General features: G+C 49.6%; 1 protein-coding gene and 1 non-coding gene across 4 annotated transcripts in view; both read left to right on the top strand.

The window, feature by feature from the left end:
• Positions 1-19,776, top strand: part of Plekhm2 (pleckstrin homology and RUN domain containing M2) — a 36,219-nt gene that overhangs the window by 9,984 nt on the left and 6,459 nt on the right. Inside the window, exons 2-9 of one of the 3 annotated variants that reach the window (XM_020173226.2) lie at positions 8,658-8,764; positions 9,151-9,260; positions 10,143-10,242; positions 10,763-10,850; positions 12,562-12,748; positions 14,290-14,349; positions 17,233-17,461; positions 18,926-19,768. In XM_020173226.2, the coding sequence (XP_020028815.1) occupies positions 8,658-8,764; positions 9,151-9,260; positions 10,143-10,242; positions 10,763-10,850; positions 12,562-12,748; positions 14,290-14,349; positions 17,233-17,461; positions 18,926-19,768 (1,724 nt within the window). Of the gene's footprint in view, positions 1-8,657; positions 8,765-9,150; positions 9,261-10,142; positions 10,243-10,269; positions 10,582-10,762; positions 10,851-12,561; positions 12,749-14,289; positions 14,350-17,232; positions 17,462-18,925; positions 19,769-19,776 lie in introns of those variants that run through there. The other 2 variants (XM_020173227.2, XM_074081276.1) reach the window with 2 other exon arrangements.
• LOC141425173 (U6 spliceosomal RNA) lies at positions 5,753-5,859 on the top strand. The gene has a single exon (XR_012450265.1). It is a non-coding gene; the product is annotated as a U6 spliceosomal RNA (small nuclear RNA).

The raw sequence follows: 19,776 nt of genomic DNA, 5'->3' as shown, positions 1-19,776 counted from the left end.
GCAAACATTTTGTCACCTGAGTGCACTTGGTCTCCATGGAGCCAGTAGGGAGGCTGCTGTTACCTGGGGACCTCCTCCCTGGGCAGCAGAAGAGAACCACACCTTAGGTGGCGCCAGGCTGAGTTTCTCCTACATCTGTAGACTTACATCCTCTATGGGTGAGCTGGAATGGGGCCAGTGTAAGGGATGGGACAGGTGTGGGCATGGACAGGTGTTGCGGTGGAGCCCCCTAGTGGTCAGACAATTAAGACAGTTGTGTGTACAGCCCTGGGTCTGTCCAGCCTTGCAGACCCTCCTGATGTTGGAGCCAGGAATTTGTCCTGACCTGTAAATATAGAAGTGTGCCCCACCTTCTCCCCCAGGACAGCCTGTGAATCAGTGGCTGAGTAGGAACCCAGATCTCCCACCTGTTGAACTGGGCAGCATTGCACCTCTTTTGGTCTTGATTGACCAGGGAAAAAGAAAAGGGGTCACCTGTCCCCATCTTTTCATTGGGCCATTTGTAATCTATCACAGTTGCCTTTGAGTTACTATTAGGGACAAATCTGGAAAGATTTCTTGGTATCAGCCATGGTACTTGATACTGTTCTGTGGTTGTGTCTGTAAGAGACTGTGGCAGCTCAGAGCAGAGAGTGGGACTGACCCTAATTAGAATGTCTGCGGCAGGCCTTTCTTGGCCTGCTGAAGTGTGCCACCCACATTTCCCCGAAGTCACGGGGTCTGGCGCTGTCTTGTGTTAGCCAGTTTTCCCAGGGCGCTTAGGGAGCTCCATCCTCAAGGCTCTGAGGGCGTCTAGGACTAGCTGAGCCAGTTCTCCCTGGTCCTGGTGCTTGAGAACACCCCAAAAATCAGAACAGAAGAGCAGCTGAGCCAATCCAGGGTATGATCCAGGAACATGACTTTGAGACAGAGGTCTCAGAGTTCATGGACTTTAGAGAAACAGTGGGTTTGGGGTTTTTTTTTTTTTTTAATTACTTTAAGACTTAATCCCGCCCTTCATTCTCAACTGACCTTACTTGGGTATTTTTCTTCTTCTGATGAGAACTTTTTTTTTTTTTTTTTGGTGGGACTGGGGTTTGAATTCAGGGCCTCACACTTGCTAGGTAAGTGCTCTACCACTTGAGCCACTCCTCCGGCCCTGTTTTATGTTGGGTATTTTTAAGATAGGGTCTTGTCTCGTGAACTGTTTGCCTGGGCTGGCTTTGAACCTCAATCCTCTTGATCTCTGCCTCCTGAGTAGCTAGGATTACAAGTGTGAGCCACTGGCGCCCCACTGATGAGAACTTTTTCATCCTCCCACGATCCAGCATACCAGCCCACCTGCGTCTGGGCTTCTGTCTGTGGCCAGCCCTTCCCTGGGATGGTGGAGCCATGTCATCTTTCTTGTTTGAGAGTTTGACTCCTTACTTCACCCAGTTCCCTGCCACCCTTTTGGCAAAACTGACCCAAAGAGTTTTCTGTATTTACTGTCTCTTATTCATTTGTTCATTTATTTGTTCTCCCTTTCTTTCCTTCTTCCTCCCTCCCTTCCTCTCCTCTGTCTTTCCTTCCCTCCCTTTTCCTTTCTCCCTCCCTCTCTCTTTCCTAGCACCTCCCTTCTAGTTTCCCATGTGCTGTGACCCAGTGGTCCAGTCATGCCCTCCCTTGGGAAACAGGTGTCCTACTGCTACTTCTCTACGCCTGGGCTCACCTGGAGCATTAAAAAGAAGTGCTGATTTCTGGGCCCGAGTTCAGAGTTTCTGATGTAGCTGGTCTGGGAAGTGCCTGGGTGTTGCTAGTTCTTTCTGGTTTCTACAGTGGTTGTGTGGAACCACTTGTGGGACCCTGGTCCAAGGGGAGAATCTGGCTTAGCACTCAAATGCCCCTTTTTCTGCTCTCCCAAGATAACCTCGGCCCCTTTCATGGCTTTCAATGCCGTCTCAGGCCCGATGACACTGACCTGCCCCTGAACTCCAGCCCCATTCCTACAACTGCCTCCTTGACACCTCCACTTAGAAGTCTTTTAGGCATTTCGGACCCATCATGGCAGAACACCACCTGATCCAGATATGGCACTGCCACTTAGTTGCTCAGATCAAAGCCTTAGAATTGCTGGTCCTTCCTTTTCTTTTATACCACACATCCATTCGGTCCATTGATAGAGGTGGGACTGCCTCCACCTCCCTCCTCAACCACCAAAACCAGATATGGTTCTATTATCCCCCACCTGTACAGATGGGGCCTCCACCTTGGCCTTCCTTAGTCTGTATTTGCCACATGGAACTTGCAACATGCATCCAGTCGTGTTATTTCCCTGTTTTCCACCTCCACCTTCCTGTCAAACTGGTAATGAGGTTCAGAGTCCTTGCCATGACCTCCTTGGCTGGCTTTCTGACCTCATTTCATACCACTCACATCCTCACTGTCTGAGCATCAGCCAAACTGGCTTCCTCACTGTTGCTTCTGCCCCAGGACCTTTGCACCTACCATTCCCTAACTGGAATACTCTTGCCCCGAGAACTCTCACTAGTTCTTTCCTTGGAGGCCCCCATACCCTACTTTAATTTTATATCTTTGGTGTCATATTATGTATTTGCACACAGTTTTATGTCTGCCACAAGGACTTTATAGGCCTCTGTATACGGATAATATCTGGGGCTTGGAGTGTAACTCAGAGATAGAGCATTTGTCTAGCAATCCCAGCACCTAAAAAAAAAAAATTCACGTGAAATATACATATCTGATGCTCAGTAATATTTGTTGAGCTATACAACTCTTCAGGCATGAGCCACTCCTGATGGCCACCGCCGAACTGCCTTTTTAGCAAGAGACAGCTCCCCACCCAGCTAGCACAAGTGTGCATCGCTTGCCACCTCTGCTCAGTGCTTTATCTTACTGGGGTTTAAACTCAGGGCTTTGCACACGGTAGGCAGCTCTACCTCTTGAGCCAGACCTCCGGCCTGTTCAAGGCTTTGAACTGAGGGGCAGCAACCTTTTTCTGTAAAGAGCTGGAGACTCTTCAGGCCATATTGGTCTTTGTCACATCTACTCAATTCTGTCATCATAGCATAGGAGCCATAGATAGTACATAAATAAGTGGGTGTGTTTCAACAAAGCTGTATTTTGAAAAAATAGACATAGTTTGCTAACTCCTGCTCCAGATTCCTAGTGACTCTGAAACTTCCTGCATTTCCCAGATGTACACAGACGGAAAGAGAACACTAGCACTCATGGAGTCTAGGTAGCAAGGTGGATTTTTTCCCCAGAAGTGAGGAGCCCATCTGGAGCGACTCTGGTTGTTTAGCCAAGCAAGACACAGCCTCGCCACTGGGGGAAGGTGTCGCGGGGTGTGAGGCTGTTCTCCTAGGTCTGTCCTCCAAGAAGCAGCGCTCCAGAAGGCACGGAGTTCATGTCTGCTGTGGGCTTTTCAGTTCTGGTTCTAGAGAGCACTGTGTCCTTCTGTCTTGGATTCTCCTAAAGCATATTGGAAGGGGTTAAGACAGAGTCTGACATGTTCTTTGTGTAATTTGGGGATTGCCAATCCAAGTTTGATGAAAAGACCTGGATTTGTTTATTTTTTGGGAAGGGTGGTAGGGTTTAGGTTTGGGGATTTTTTTTTTTTTTTACTGGTACTTGGGTTTGAACTAGGGTTTATGCTTGTTAGACAAGCACTCTACCACTTGAGCCATGCTCTTATTTATTTAACTATGTATCCATTTATTATTTTTATTTTATTTTATTTTCTGTGCTGGGGTTTAACCCAATCATTGTACATGCTAGACAAGCGCACTACCACTAAGCGACATTCCCACCTACGACCTGCCTGTAAAATGTGACTCTGCCACTTAACTGGTTATGACCTACTTTACAGGATTTCTGTGATGATTGGATAAAATGGTGTTTCTGAGATGTGTTGTGGTCATTATCTGTATCATCACAGCTCCCAACACTTAGTAAGCATTTATGAGATTATCATGCACTTTTTTTGGGAGGGGTGGGAATAGGTTTTGAACTCAGGGCTTCACACTTGCAAAGCAGCTGCTCTACCGGTTGAGCCACACCTCCAGTCCATTTTGCTCTGATTATTTTGGAGATGGGATCTCGAGAAGTATTTCCCTGGGCTGGCCTCAAACCTCTATCCTCCCGATCTCAGCCTCCCAAGTAGCTAGGATTATAGACATGAGCCATCAGCACCCAGCTGGTATCATGCACGTTGATGAATATGGTTCTACTCTTATCTGAACTCCTGGTGACAACCTTAGGAAACCAAGGTTAGAGAGGCCAAGTGCCTTGTCCTCAGTCATACAGTGAATGGGAAGCTGAGTGAGCATCCAAACCATGTTGTCTGACCCCAAGATCCACACTTTTTTTTTGCAGCACTGGGGTTTGAACTCAGCAGCTCGTGCTTGCTAGGCAGGCAGTCTACCACTTGAGCCACTCCACCAGCCCTTTATTATGTTGGGTATTTTGGAGATAGGGCCTCACAAATTATTTGCCCAGGGTTGGCCTCGAACCGAGATCCTCCTGATCTCTGCCTCCTAAGTAGCTAGGATTGTAGGTGTGAGCCACCAGTGCCAGGCTAGGATCCACACTCTTTTTTTTTTTCTTCTTTCTTTCTTTCTTTCTTTTTTTTTTTTTTGTGGTGCTGGGGTTTGAACTCAGGGCCTACACCTTGAGTCACTCCAGCAGGTCCCTCCCCCCTTTTTTGTGTGTGAAGGTTTTTTTCAAAATAGGGTCTTGGCTAGGATTACAGGCATGAGCCACTGGCTGCCCTGCTAGAATCCACACTCAGCTGTTCCTGCCTTCCTCTTACACCTAATAAGCCCTCAATAAATGATGGCTCTGATTATAGCTGCTAATAGTGCCCCAGGGGGTATGGAATGAATGACCAGAAGAATGACCTCCCTCCCCCCTGCATAAAAGATGGTGAGTGGGTTTGTTATGCTTGTTCATCGGTCCGCTCCTTGGGGGCCTCATTTTGCTCCCCTCTACTGCAGTCTTTCTGTGCCTGCTGGTGCTGCTGGGCCCCCATGTGGCTGAGAGAGAGTACAGTTTGTTTACATTTGTGCTGCACTCTGCTGACGTCTGAATTCATGCTGTTCACATAGCTTCACAAGTCTTTGCCACATTGATTCCCATGAAGTTCTTTTTCTTCCTCCTGCTCCTTTCAAGATCTGTGCTGGGTTGTACTTTGGTTTGGGATCTTCTTGTCTCCTGAGATGACGAATGCCTGGAGTAGGCTTTGGAGCCACCTGCTAGTGAACAGAACATCAGCTACTGAGAGCAGAGTCCACCGTTGTGTCTTTGCACTTGAGCTTAGTTCAGCCAAGTGCTATACCATTGGTTGGACCAAGAATATGGATGTGTTATGCTGATAATCGCCACTGTTGTTTACTGAGCTCTTGCTGCTTATCAGCTCTGTGCTCAGCCTTGTGAATGCTTTCATCATCTCATCCCCTAAACCAGCAGCAGCCAGTTGGACTTTCTGCAATGATGGGAGTGCTGAGATCCTCCCTGTCTAGTGAGCAGCCACTGCGGCTGTTGGGCACGTGAGAAGTGGCTGGTACAACTAGAGCTGAACACTTCATTCACATTTAAATAGCCATGTATGATCAGAGGGTGTTGGACAGCACCGTCAAAAAATCCTTTTAGGCTGGCAGAGTGACTCATGTGGTAGAGTGCCTGCCTAGTAAGTGTGATGCCCTGAGTTCAAACCTCAGTACTGCCAAAAAAAAAAAATCCTTTTAAAGCATTTTACAGATGAAGAAAATGAGTGCTCGCTTCAGAAGCACATACACTAAAACTGGAACAATACAGAGAAGATTAGCATAGCTCCAGCTCAAGGATGACACACAAATTCGTGAAGCGTTCCATTAAAAAAAAAAAGAAAAATGAGTCAGACAGTTAAGTAATTTTCAAAAGCACGCATGCCTGTACTAGCAGAGCCATGCTTTGAGCCATGCTTCCTGCCTCCTGAGCCCGCCCACACCATACCCTACACTGTACTTTTTTTGCAGAAATTGTTTCATGATTGCATGTTGCTCTTTAACTCGTAGTGATGTTCTTGCATAAATTTACAGTCCATCTTGCAATGAACGTATGAGCTGGGCGCTGGTGGCTCATGTCTGTAATCCTAGCTACTTGGGAGGCTGAGATCAGGAGGATCGTGATTCAAGGCCAGCCCAGGCAAAAAGTTAGTGAAACTCCATCTCTACAGAAAATGCTGAATGTGGTGGTGCACACTTGTCATCCCATCTATGCTGGAAGTATAAATCAGAGGATCAAGGCCCACACTGGCCCAGGAATAAAAGTGAGACCCTTATCAGAAAATAAGTAAAGCGAAAAGGGCAGACATAGCTCAAGTGGGTAGAACACCTGCATAGCAAGCTCAAGGCCCTGAGTTCAAACCCCAGCACCACTAAAAAAAAAGCAATGCATCATATTTTAGAATACAACATGACTCTAAAAAAGAATATGGTGATCTGTATGTAAAGATTAAATTATACATTTGATTCTTTTTTAATTTTTATTTTTTGGTGGTGTTGGAGTTTGAACTCAGGGCTTCATACTTTTAGGCAGGTGCTATGCCACTTGAGCTACTCCAAGCCCCACATTTGATATATTTTTAAGGCAAAGAAATTTCAGAACAATGAGTGTACCATGATCCTATTTTATCTTTTTGTTGTTGTTGTTTTTTAATTTATGTGTTTAAGAAAAGAGTTGGGCAGGAGGCTGGTGGCTCATGATTGTAATCCTAGCTCCTCGGGAGACAGAGATCAGGAGGATCCAGGTTCAAAGCCAGCCTGGGCAAATATTTCACAAGACCCTATCTTTAAAAACTCATCACAAAAAAGGGCTGGTGGAGTGGTTCAAGGTGTAAGCCCTGAGTTCAAACCCTAGTACCAAAACAAAAAACAAAAAAAAAAAATTGGGAGGACACACACACCCCAAGCTATTGATAGGGAGACAGGAGAGCAGGAGGTCTCTGTACTTTACATGTACTTTCATGTTGCTTGCATTTTTACAATAAGCAAATGTTCTTTCAGAATTATTCTGTACAAGTTTTCTTGGCTTGAGAAGGACTTGAGTTCCTGCCATGGGTCTATCACTTAGCAAAACATCCTATCAAGGGACTTAGTTTCTTCTGCCTGAGCCACCTTCTCTGTTTATACATGCACTCACACATGTACATAGTTTCCTTTTTCTCAGTTGGTCTTTATAATTAAGAAAATGAATGAGTCCCTGTTTTGTTTTTTATTATGTATTGATTTTGTAGTGCTGGGAATCAAAGGCAGGGCTGAGTACTTGCTCTGTCAATGAGCTACGTTCCTAGCCCTGTTTTGCTGTTAAAATGAGGAAGCTGCACTTATCGTGGAGGGTCCTTCGAGCATCCAACATCTGTCTAAGACACTCTGATCTCAGATTTTGAAAAAAGAAAAACATTTAAAAGAACTTGATGTCAGTGTTGTACTTAACACTAAAGTTTGCAAGCGTGCCTTTGGTTATGGCCAAGAGGCAGTTGTGTAGGTACCATGGCTCAGATGTGTCTTGCAGCCTAGAAGCCTTTCCTCCAGGTGCTCTGACTTGCCTGCCTGGGAGGCGGGCAGACCCACAGGACTGGGGTCTGTGCCTGGCCCGCAGGGCTGCTGGGCTTGCTCTGGGCACCGAGACGAGAGGCCATTTTTGTTGTGGGAGTTGACCGGTCAGCCCCTCTCCAAGCGTATGCTGACTGGTGTGGCTGATGTATCTTGGCTGCTGCGGCTGTCTACCACTGCTTCCAGAAAACACTTAAGAACACAGTTGCCCCAGGTGCTTAACTTGAGACCAGTATTCAGGGATCTGTGCTCTTGTTTTGTGTGTTCTCCCTCTTGGCCATTTGGAAAGGCAATAGCCAGCCAGGATATGCTAATGTGAATATGACTAGACTTTTCTCCCAGGGTTTTGCTTACAAGGGGCCCTCCTCTGTCGCTGCAGTTGTAGAGAACTCAGTCTGAGTTCCACGAATCTGGGCTTTCTCACTCTAACTAGGCTGATAAATCGCCCTTGCTTTTATCTCATCCCTGGTCCACCCACCCCTAGGACTTGCAGTACTACACTTTAGCTCACTGCGCTCCGAGTCTTCAGCCTGGAATGGTGTCCTTCTTAGTGTAGGGTTTGACATGAGCCTGGCACATACCCACATCCATGCCCAGCCTTGCCAGGCTCCTCAGGCAAATCCAGTGACATGTCAGTCTCTGGTGACCCGGCCCATTGGCTGTGAGTGTGTGCAGAGGGCAACTCCAAGCAGCAGGCCTGCTGTGATGCACAGGTGTGTGTGTGTGGGTGTGTGTGTGTGTTTGTGGTTGTGTGTGTGAGAGAGAGAGAGAGTTGTATGTAGGCATCACTGTGTGTGTACGGTGGGGCCCCTGGAGTAGTTCACCATGTGATCCTGGCCTGAAGCTTAGCACCACCTGATACCTGTGTGTGGGCTGTGGCTCCCTTGCCAGTATCAAGCAGTCACCATGCAAAGCAATTCCTGCAGGCTTTGAGGACAAGGCTGTGAGGAGACAGCCTTTCTGCTGTGGATCTGAACTAGGCTCTGTGGGTCATCTTGGGCACATCACTGGCACATGGCTCTCCTTCTTGATTCCAGACATCTGTTTTCATTCTCTTTATCCACTTTTTATTTTTCCTTTCAGCTACAGAGCTACTTTGCTGCGTGTGAGGATGAGACCCCCGCTATCCGGAACCATGACAAGGTCTTACAGCGCCTGTGTGAGCACCTGGATCACGCGCTGTTGTACGGGTAAGTTTAGGCATTCCAAGGGCTAGGCATGGGGCTGGCAGAGTGGCTCAAGTGGTAGAGCGCCTGCCTAGCAAGTGTGAGGCCCTGAGTGCAAACCCCAGTGCTACAAAATAAAGAAAAAGCCAAGAGTTAGGCCTAGCGGGGTGCTGCCGCAGCCATGACACCCTCTAGAAAGAACTCTCTGGCCTTGTCTGCCACGTTTCCTCTTTCCCCATGCCAGAGTTTTGTCTCTCAGGTGGGCTGCAGACAACTGACGAGCTAACCCAGTAAAGAGGCTGTGCAGGCACAAAGGATTGGGAAGGATGGTGTGAGGGGTGCAAGTTGCCTGTGGGACCCACTGACTGCAGCCCCAACTAGGCTCCAGCACTGCTGTACTGTCCTCCCAGATTGCAGGACCTCTCGTCGGGCTACTGGGTGCTCGTTGTGCACTTCACTCGCAGAGAGGCCGTCAAGCAGGTCGAGGTGCTGCAGCATGTGGTCACCAACCTGGGACGCAGTGAGTGGAACGAGGGAGACGTGGGGTAGCAGTCGGCTGTGCCCTCCCTGTGGATAGCTGGGGATTCGGGTTCAGCCCAGATCAGCCCTGCGAGGCTAACTGCCTTATAGTATCCAGCAGCAATGGGGGTTAAAATGCCAGTGCCTTCCACAAGACCTCATTTTTCCCTGCATTTGACAGTTTGTGGGTGCATCAATGATGGGGTGAAGGGACCATTCACACAGAAAAAAAACTGGACTCCTCTGGGATCCCGGTTGAACATACAAGGAAGAGTTTGTGTTTGACCTCAGCTAGGATCTGGGTTAGCCTGCAGGATTGGAGCAGCATCCTTGCATACCTTGATCCATTTAAAGTATGCCATTCCAAAAAAGAGAAAAAAGAAAAGAAATAAAGTATGCCACCTGGGCCAGGCATGGTGTCCACGCCTGTAATCCCAGATATGGAGAGGTAGAGATAGGAGGATCAAGGTTCATATGGCCAGCTCAGGTATAAAAGTTAGTGAGAGCCTATCTGAAAGACAAACTAGCAGGAGGCGTGGCTCAAGTGATAGAGCACTTGCCTAGCAAGTGCAAGCCTTGAGTTCAAATCCAGTACCGCCCCAAATTTTCTTTTAAATAACGGAGGTGTGGTTCAAGTAGTAGAGGGCCTGCTTTGCAAGCACAAAGCCCTTGAGTTCAAATCCCAGTCCCACCAAAAAACCAATAAAGTGTGCAATCTGCCCTCTCCCTCAGGTTTTCCTGGCTGGCCATGTGCTAGGCCTGAAGGTGTTTGGGTACTGGTCCTTTACCTGCTCGTTCTTTCCTTTCTGCCCTTGCTTGGCATAGGGAAAAAAAGTCATGCCTGGCAGACCTTTCTCCAAGTTATTCCTGTCTTCATTTGCAGGCCGGGCCTGGCTGTACCTGGCCCTCAACGAGAACTCCTTGGAGAGCTACCTGCGACTGTTTCAAGAGAACCTGGGTCTGCTGCAGAAGTACTATGTTAGGTCAGTGTATGAGGCCTCACCTGGCCTCCAGTTTTCTGTCACATGCAGACATCACAGCATATAACATCAGAAGCCTGCTGACATCACATGCTGAGGACACAGCAGTAATGGCTCTTGGAGCCTTGCTAGCTGTGTGGTGACTTCCTTCAGGAGCACTGGGGCCCCACCCAGGCTCCTGTGCTCTGTCTCTGTCTGAACCTCTACCCAGGCCTCAGACTGACTGAATGCCCAACCTTTGCCTCACCCTGTGCTGGGGTTGCTGCAGGGACAGAGTATTTATAGCAGCTGTTGAGAGCCTCACAAGCCTTATGCCACAGTCTGTCTCTGGAGACCCTGCAGGCAAGTGCCTGAACACTGGATAGAACGGAGTGAGGGACAGCTGAATCAAGCTGGGTGCTGCCGGGGTGGGGGGGGGGTGCTGTCATGTGTCCTAATTTCAACACTGTTCACTTGCTGGTGAGGTTGGGCCCAGCTGGTAACCACGCCCAGAAGCACCAGTGTTGCTTCTTGTGTCTCACAGGAATGCCCTGGTTTGCAGCCACGATCATCTGACTCTCTTCCTGACCTTGGTGTCTGGGCTGGAATTCATTCGATTTGACCTGGACCTGGTGAGAGCCAGTGGCTGTCTCTTGTCTTACTGCTGGAGGGAGGCAGAAGAGGGGTAGGGGGCAGGCTCGTTGGGTATGGCTGAGTTTGGCAACGCCTGTAAGGCTTCAGGATCAGTGGGATTGAGCCGGGGTTGGAGGACACTCTCTTAGCTTACTCATGGCAAGAATTCCCAGTTCAGCTATCTTCTTTCTGTCTCTCTACCCACCTGGGGGAAAGTCACATTGCTTTGACTATCTTAGCCCAGAAGGGCTTGCCTTCATGTTTAAGACGAGAGTGTCGGAAAGGGACAAGGCAATTCATCCCTGTGTTTTCTGCGATTCTGGCAATTGTCATCGGCCCCATGCTTTCCCACTGATGTGCTCTTGGCCACCCTCTGCAAATTCTCGAGCTTGCCTCACTACCATGCACCGTGCAGCAGCCCCATTTTCACAGAACATATGTTCCAGGCCTCCAGTAGATGCACAAAACCTCAGATAATAGCAAGCCCTACATATACTGTTTCTTCCTATACATCCTTACCTGTGAGAGTGTTTACTGTTTATTTATTTATTTATGCAGTGTTGGGGCTTGAACTCAGGGCCTTCACCTTAAGCCATTCCACCAGCACTGTTTTTTTTTTTGTTTTTTTTTTTGTGAAGGATTTTTCAAGATAGGGTCTCTTGAACCATTTGCCCAGGCTGGCTTTGGATGCCAGATCTCTGCCTCCTGAGTAGCTAGGATTACAGGTGTGAGCCACTGGTGCCCAGTGAGAAAGTTTACTTTATAAAGTAGGCATAGTAAGAGATTACAACAAGAATTAATAGTAAAATATGACAATTACAGCCAGGTGCCAGTAACTCAGCCTGGAATCCTAGCTACTTAGAAGGCTAAGATCAGGAGGATTGTGGTTCAAGTCCAGCCCAGGCAAATAGTGCACAAGATTCCATCTCAAAAATAACCAGAGTAGGGCTGGAGGAATGGCTCAAGCAAGCATGAGGCCAGACCCGCAAAAAATAAAATAAAATAAAATGGACAAAGGTATGGCTCAAGCACTAAAGCGCCTGCTTTATAAGCACAAACTTTCAAACCCCAGTACTGACAAAAGAGAAAAAAACAACAAGAATTGTTTATTTCTGGAAAGTTTCCCTTTCCTACTTGACCTCAGGTAACTAAAACCACAGAAAGCAAAACCTCGGACGGGGAGACGACTGTACAAATATGATGCTGGCCCAAAAGAGGCTCAGAGCACCACTTATTCTTGGCCTGTCTTAATCCAGTCCCTTCCCTGCTTCCTGCCCCAACTTCACAGGCCGAGAAAAAAACTTAGCAGTGGCAGAAATTGGAGAAAATGAGCAGTTATAGTAAGAGATGTAGAGGGCATGGGAAGACATGGTCAAGTTATGACAGCTTTCCTTTTGTGTGTGTGTGTGTGTGTGTGTGTGTGTGTGTGGCCGAGGATGGAGCCCAGGGCCTGGAGCAGAGTAGGCAAGCATTCTACCACTGACAGTTCTTTCATCTGTGAAGCCCAAAGTCCAGAGTTTATGCCACAACCATTCATCTTACTCCTTAGCACTTTTCTCTGAATTATTCCCTTAACCCCTAAGATTTCCCAAAGACAAAAGTGCTGGGAGGGTAGGACAGATGCACATCTCCCAATTCTGGGTTCTGGTGTCCGTGTAGGCTGTGGCTCACCTGAGGCCCCTACCCATTGTTCCTGTCTCTCTCTCCCAGGATGCCCCTTACTTAGACCTGGCTCCCTACATGCCTGACTACTATAAACCTCAGTATCTGCTGGACTTTGAAGACCGCCTTCCCAGCTCAGTCCACGGCTCAGATAGCCTATCCCTCAACTCCTTCAACTCCGTCACCTCTACCAACCTGGAATGGGATGACAGTGCAATTGCCCCATCTAGTGAGGGTAAGTGCCGAGGGCAGAAAGGAGCCAAGCCTCTGCCGTGAAGTGGACTCTAGAGCTGCTGAAGCCTGGGTGGGTGACATGTCTGTTGGCTAGTTTTGGTTGGTGGTTGAGATTTGCAGTTGAGCAGAGCCACCTATTTCTCACATCTTCACTTCCTCACAGTCCCTATGGTAGCTAAAAAAATGGTTTCCAAGCACAAAAGGCCAAAGCAAAATTCTATGAATTTAGACACTTTTCCAGAAAGCTCTAGTCACATGCCCAGGGACAGTCTTCTTTTTTTTAAGGTACTGGGGTTTGAACTCAGGGCCTTCACCTTGAGCCACTCCACCAGCCCTATTTTTGTGAAGGGTTTTTTCGAGATAGGGTCTCTCAAACTATTTGCCTGGGCTGGCTTCGAACTGTGATCCTCCTGATCTCTGCCTCCTGAGTAGCTAGAATTACAGGTGTGAGCCAACTGTACCTGGCCCCAGGGACAGTTTTCTGTGTGAGGAGGGTTAGCAGCAATGTTCCTTGGAAACTCTTGCCTTACCTTGAGGGGTGAATGTTACCTGTTTCAAGGAGTACGTCCAACCCAAAATTCTAGGTGGAGAGAGACTGAGCAAGCTCTAGAAGGAGAGAGAGGAAGGCGGGTCCCATGTGGAGGAACCCCTGTGCAGCTCCTCTGAGTCCCTCTACCCTTGCTGGCGTGTTACCGGGTTATACCCGTTGCCTCAAAGACTGAGGAAGAATCGGTCATGTTGTTGTCTCAACCCAACTTATTAGAGCAGCCTGGTTTTTCTCAAACCTTAGGCCTTAGTGCTCATAAAAGTGGCCATTACCATGCTTCAGGTCCTGTGAGCCACCAGTCTCATTCATTTTACCCTGCCTCACCTCCAGCAAAAGGGATCCAAGCACACGTTCAGCCCCCAGGCTCCCTGGAACTGCCTCAGCTTTGAGACCCTCACCTTCCTATTCCTTTATTTCCAGTTATGCTGTGGGTCACAGGTCCCAGAGCGAAGGGTCACTTTTAGGCTTGCTGTCAGCAAGACTTGCACTGCTCGTTGTATAAACAAAGCCTGTCAGTCTCCTGAGTTGGCCTCATGGGCTGCCTTAGAGCAGAAGGCAGAGGGAGCATCCTTAAGAAGCAGCCAGACCATCCACGGTTGGAGGTGTCCCCTTGAACCCACCTCATCTCAGCCATTTAGAGATTGATTAGCTGTGGAGCCATAGAGCAGGACCTCATTGCCCTGTGGAGCACAAAGGGAAGGCAGGCGAGTGGCAGAAAGTGATGTCAGGGACGAGGGAACCCAAGTTTTTCTCTGCCAGACCAGTTTCTGGGTTTGAATAAAGGACCTCCAGAGGTTTTGCCGCTGGTTCAGGCTCCTGGGCCACTGCCTAGTTAAGCAGCTGGGCTCCTGGTCAGTTCCCCTGAGGTTGTTAGAGGACATGTAGAAAGTTCGTTCTCCCTCTCTTGTTTTCTCCCCATGTCTCCCACCCATTGCCCCTGCCCTCCTTCCACTGCCTGTGTTTCTAATCTTCAGTTTTGTCCCTCGTTTTTGTAGATTATGATTTTGGAGATGTGTTTCCAGCAGTGCCGTCTGTACCCAGCACAGACTGGGAAGGTGGGACAGAGTCCGCTGTGACCCTCTTTTCCTGTTTTGCAACGTTTCCATGCCAAGCTTGCTGCATGTTTCAAAATCAGCTCCTTATTATTGCTTATAATGTCCAGGATCATAATCAAGCCAAATCTGGTGTTCTAACAGGTGGAATTCTGCAGCAGGAGAACTTGACCATTAGTCCTAGGCAATCCCTTCTCCCAGTTCAGTGCTCCTGCCTTTGTACAGGGTCCTTGGGAGTCACTAGGTGACTGTTTCTGGGGACACCAGATCACCCTGCCTAATTATGATGCCTGTTACACACTCAGAGGTGCACAGGGAACTGCTCATCTGTGAGGCACTAGTGACCCAGTGAGTGAGACTTGTTCTGAAAAGTGATGCCTAGAAACGTGTGTGTTGTAAGCTCCTTTGGGCCAGGTGAGCATCCAGGAGAAGTCAGGGGCTTGGTGTTTTCAGGCCATTCCTAATGGCTTCCTCTTGGGTATTTTTGAAAGAAATTAAGGTCTAAGTGAGAGAACTGCCCAGGCATAGCTGAAACTTCCTACAGGGAGATTCTCTGTGAAGTTTTAAGGCAGATTAAGATAAAATCTGGTGCCTGCCTGTCCTGTCCACTCGGCAGCGGTGGTGTTTGGGCACTTTTCTGCTCATAACCCACTGCTGGACCTGTATAAACTCATGAAGCAACAACCCAGGTTGCTGTGCCCACTCAAAGCAGAGGCTGAGTTTTTGGTAAGGTAAATGCTTCCTCCTTAAATCTAGGCTTGTCCCAGACCTCCCTTAAAGAGCTTCTTCCCTGGGCCCTCTTCCAACCTGAAGGGGGTGTCTTGCTTCAGAGACTGAGGGGCAGGTGGCTCCCCACATGATTGGAGACATGCTCTCTGGGCAGTAATGTGAGTATGAGACAGCTTTTCTTTGAGGGAAAGATGATATAGCATTGGGAGAAATAAATTGTGTCACTTGTTGAAGAGAGTAGTAATAAAGAGTCTCCCTGTTTTAGCTCAATTAGCTTGAAACCCAGAATTCCATCCTAACATCATTTACTCTCTCAGCCTCTCCTGCAGCAGACATGCGGGCATTGGCTTTTTCCCTCTGATTCTAACAACTAACCCCCTTCTTGACGGGCCTATTGCAGCCACTCGACAAGCAGGGCCTGACCTTCCTCTGTAGCTCTTGAGAGCTCTCTGTGGACTGAGAACTAACATCACAGTTGCAATGCTTGCTCAGGCTGGGCTGGGCCCCAGGACTGGGTGAGAGTCAATTCAGTCATGACCTCCTGCTTTCCTGCATTCCTTGGGCACTGAGGAATTCCTTGGCATGCTGTGCCAGCTCAGCCAGGAAGACTCTGTCTTCTTCTGGGCCTAAAGAAAAGCAGGACTTGGGGACAACCTCCAAGGCTGGGGCCCTGGGGCAGGGCTTGTCATGGCTGTTCCATGGTCTTTGGCTTCTTTGAGAATTGGTGGGCATCCCAACCTTGGCCCACCACATCTGGGGTCTGCCCACTTACCTCTGAGGACCACCCTCCATGATCAGCTAACACATACTGAGGGGAAAGCATAGGGGCTGAAAGAGAACCCGACTGTCTGAGAACTAGGCCCTGGTCCCGGGAAATCTGAAGTCTCATAGGTCACTAATGTTTTCCTGACAGAGCTGCAATTACTTTTAGCCCCTCCCCTGTCCTTATATCAAAAGACAAAGTACTTTTTAAAAAAAATAGGTGAAGTGCTGTGTCAGCAGGCAGTTGCCAGTGGTTTCCAGATCCCCTAAGATGTTGAAGCAGGTTGGGCCCTTCCTGGGGGGCTTTGGGGAACATGTGTCCCCACCTCACTTCTGGACAGATGCACATATGCCAGCAAGTGGAACAAATGGAGCATGAACGGTCTGTCCCCTTGCCATTAACCACACCCAGGCTGCTCCACTAGCCGGGCCTGGGAATCAGTTCTCTGCTTGGGTAGTTCCCATCTGCCACTGGATAAATGGCCCGTGTGCTTGTCATGTTGGTGCTCCCTGCCTGAAGTGTTCAGTGATTTGAGATGAACAGAGGGGGTTGGGGAAGGCCAGTTAGACCAGCTCCTCTTTGGAGGGGTAGCATCATCTCCTTCACCTGTCCAGAGAGGACCCATCAGCAAGCTGAGGTTTGAATGCAATTGAGTTCTCAGCACCACCCTTAAAGGGGCACCTGGTTCTGCCCCCCAGGAGTGCTGGTGTGTGCTGGGGAAAGAAGCCAACATCCTGCAAAGGGCCTGCAGGCACCTGTGGGGACAACCTCTTACTCACCTTCCTCTTGTGCCCCTGTTCTGTCATTTTCTCTATTCTGTGCTGAGTCCTTCTACTGGCGCTTTTCCAAGGCCTTCCCTCTTTGGTTCCCTCTCCTATCTGCTCAGCCTCTGCCCCTCAATTTCTCTGGTCTTTTCTCTGTTTTTACTTCTTTTGTTCCCTGTTGTCTGCAAGGGGCCCTTCAAAGGACTTGGGTATTGCTCAGTTCTGGGAGTGGGAAGTGGGACTGAGGGGCTGCTAGGTACCCCCATCCTCTGACAGGAGGTGTGTGGCCTGTCTCTTCCTTGGGACTCCCAGACACCCTTGGGGGCAACAAGGCCACCTTTCCTAAGGGCTTGAGCCTGGAGGCTGCTTCACCTAGGACCTCTTACTGCAAACTTGGCCATATTGCTGTGAACTTCAGGGGGCTCCCAGCAGTGATGAAGATGGTGCCCAACCAAGTTTATCCTAAAGAAAAATCCATGTCTTGTTCAGTAAAGGCTTCTGCTCTTGAAACGGGGCCCCCGGTCAGGCTTCCCTGGGAGGATCCCACCCACTTCCCCTGAGATAAGGCATACTCTGGGGCCCAGCTGGCATCTGACAGGCTGTTGACATCCTGTCTCCTTGTCCTCCCAGATGGAGACCTCACAGACACTGTCAGTGGTCCCCGCTCCACTGCCTCGGACTTGACCAGCAGCAAGGCATCCACTAAGAGCCCCACCCAGCGCCATAACCCCTTCAACGAGGAACAGGCAGAGACTGTGTCCTCATCTGATACCACCCCTGTGCACACCACCTCTCAGGAGAAGGCAGAGGCCCAGGCCTTGGAACTGCCAGATGCATGCACAGAGCTCGAGGTCATCAGGTCAGCAGGGAGGGTCCTGGGAAGAGATGGGCAAGCATCCTGGTGTCCACATGTCCAATCCTGGCCTCACTATTTAGTCCAAGGCAGACTGGGACCACTCCTGAGGCAGGAGAGACTCAGAAAGTCTGGCTTCCTTGGGCTCCACCAAGTACAGACATGTTTTCTGAAGCCACAGGCCTTTATCTTACAGTGCTAGAGGCTGGGAGTCTAAGATTAGGGTGCCAGCATGGTCGGTTCTACTGAGGGCCTCCTGGGTTTATAGATGTCCATCTTCTCACTGTGTCTTCACATGGAAGAACAGAGAAAGAGCTCTCTGGGCTTGCTTTTATGAGGGCTCTAATCCCGTTCAAGAGAGCACCACCCCCTATTCCATCAGCAGGGTTAGAGTTTCAGTGTGGGAATTGGGAGGGATGTGCACAGTCTATAGCAAGGCCCAAGCCCTGGAGGCAGGTGGATAGGCAGTAGCCACATCTGGCTTCTGGGCCTTGCCAAGGCTGCTGGGACATTTTATCTGGTCCATCCAGGACCAGAAGACACCTTCAGCCTGGACTTTCTCCCAAGAGAGTTCTTGGAAATCAATGTATAACTTCTGAGATTTGTACCAGTTCTATTCAGTCTGGCTCTTGGGAAGAAAAGTGTGTTTGTTATGTTCATAGGAGGGAGGAGGTGAACTACAAATTGGAACTTTTGAGCAGAGCCTCCTCAGCTCTCTGATCTTCCCAGCACCCTGCTCTTGGAGCTCTCCATACCCAGTGAGAAGTCCCAGATGCCTGTCACACCTGTAGGGGCCTTGTTTCCCCAGGAACTGGGGCCAGGACCCTTCCCGTTGCTCCCCAAGCTGGTTACAGAGCAAAGCAGCTCTAAATGCAGACTTAGGCTTAGCCAGGCCCACTCAGCCAAGGAGTCGGACCAGGACTTTGAACCTAGAACCCTCGAGTGCATTTCTGGGTTGTTTATCCAGATGATACCCATGGGAAGCGAGGTCACATCCTAAGGAGAGGGCTGAGTAGAGGAGCCTTTGGTCTAATGATGACCTGCTAATGTTTCCTAGAGAGACACAGCTAGCTCAGTGTTCGTTTTTGAGACAGTTTCTCACTCTGTAGGCTGGCCTCTTTGTGATTCTCCTGCTTTAGCCTCCCCAGTGCTGGGATTATAGGTGTGTAGCACCACGCCCAGCTGTTAACATAGTTTTATCAGCTGGAATTCACAGGACTTGCTCAGGGGTTCCTCTGGCTACTGCTGCCTGTGCCTCCCTTGTACTGTCCCTAATACCTCCTACACACACACACATATCCTTCTGCCAGCACCAAGGGTACCTCAGGGCCTTATGCTGCCTGGGACCATGGAGGCTCTGGTTGTGCCTTCAGAGATCATGTACCCAAGACTACCTCTCTGAGCCAGCCTAATTTCCCTCAGTACTTGGGGGCTCAGGTATTAAATTCCTCCCTATCACCACCATCACAGGGTCACCAAGAAGAAGAAAATTGGGAAGAAGAAGAAGACCAGATCAGATGAGGAAGCAAGTCCATTTCACCCAGCCTCCAGCCAGCAGAAATGTGCCAGGCAGGGGGATAGTGACAGCCTAGTCAGCAGCCCAGGCCTTGGGCAAGACTCGCCAGACACCACCCTTGCCTCCCCTCAGGAGGAAGGAGAAGGGCCCAGCAGCACAGCTGAGAGCAGCGAGCCCTCGGAGTTTGGGCACGTGGGCTTGCTGATCCCTGAGATGAAGGACACTTCCATGGAGTGCCTGGGACAGCCCCTGAGCAAGGTCATTGATCAGCTTAACGGGCAGCTGGACCCCACCACCTGGTGTTCTCATGTGGAGCCCCCAGACCAGTCCTTTCGGACAGGCTCTCCCGGGGATGCCCCGGAGAAGCCGCCATTTTGCGACTTTAGTGAGAGGCTTCCAGCCCCCATGGACTTCTACCGCTTTACCGTCGAGAGTCCAAGCACTGTTACATCAGGTGGCAGCAACCATGACACTGCAGGGCTTGGCCAACCGCTGCATGTTTCTGGTAGCCCTGCGGCTGCTGGCCAAGAAGAAGAGGGAGGAGGAGCAGAGGGACAAACACCTCGGCCTCTAGTAGACATGCCAGGGGAGGCTCAGGAGCCAGAGCCCCCAGAACTGGATACCCAGTTGCCTCTGGTCACTGAGGGGCTTGTGCCCCAGCCTGAGCCTGGGACTCAGGATGCTCTTTGCCAGCTCAAGCGAGACCAGCCCAGCCCGTGTCTGAGCAGCGCTGAGGATTCTGGGGTGGATGAGGGCCAGGGAAGCCCCTCAGAGATGATGCACCCCTCAGAGTTCAGGTGAGCAC

Source organism: Castor canadensis, chromosome 7, assembly GCF_047511655.1.
Source record: "Castor canadensis chromosome 7, mCasCan1.hap1v2, whole genome shotgun sequence".
In the NCBI taxonomy this organism is placed as follows: Eukaryota; Metazoa; Chordata; class Mammalia; order Rodentia; family Castoridae; genus Castor; species Castor canadensis.
The sequence above is the reverse complement of the archived record's forward strand: the minus strand, read 5'-3'. Positions and strand labels throughout refer to the sequence as shown.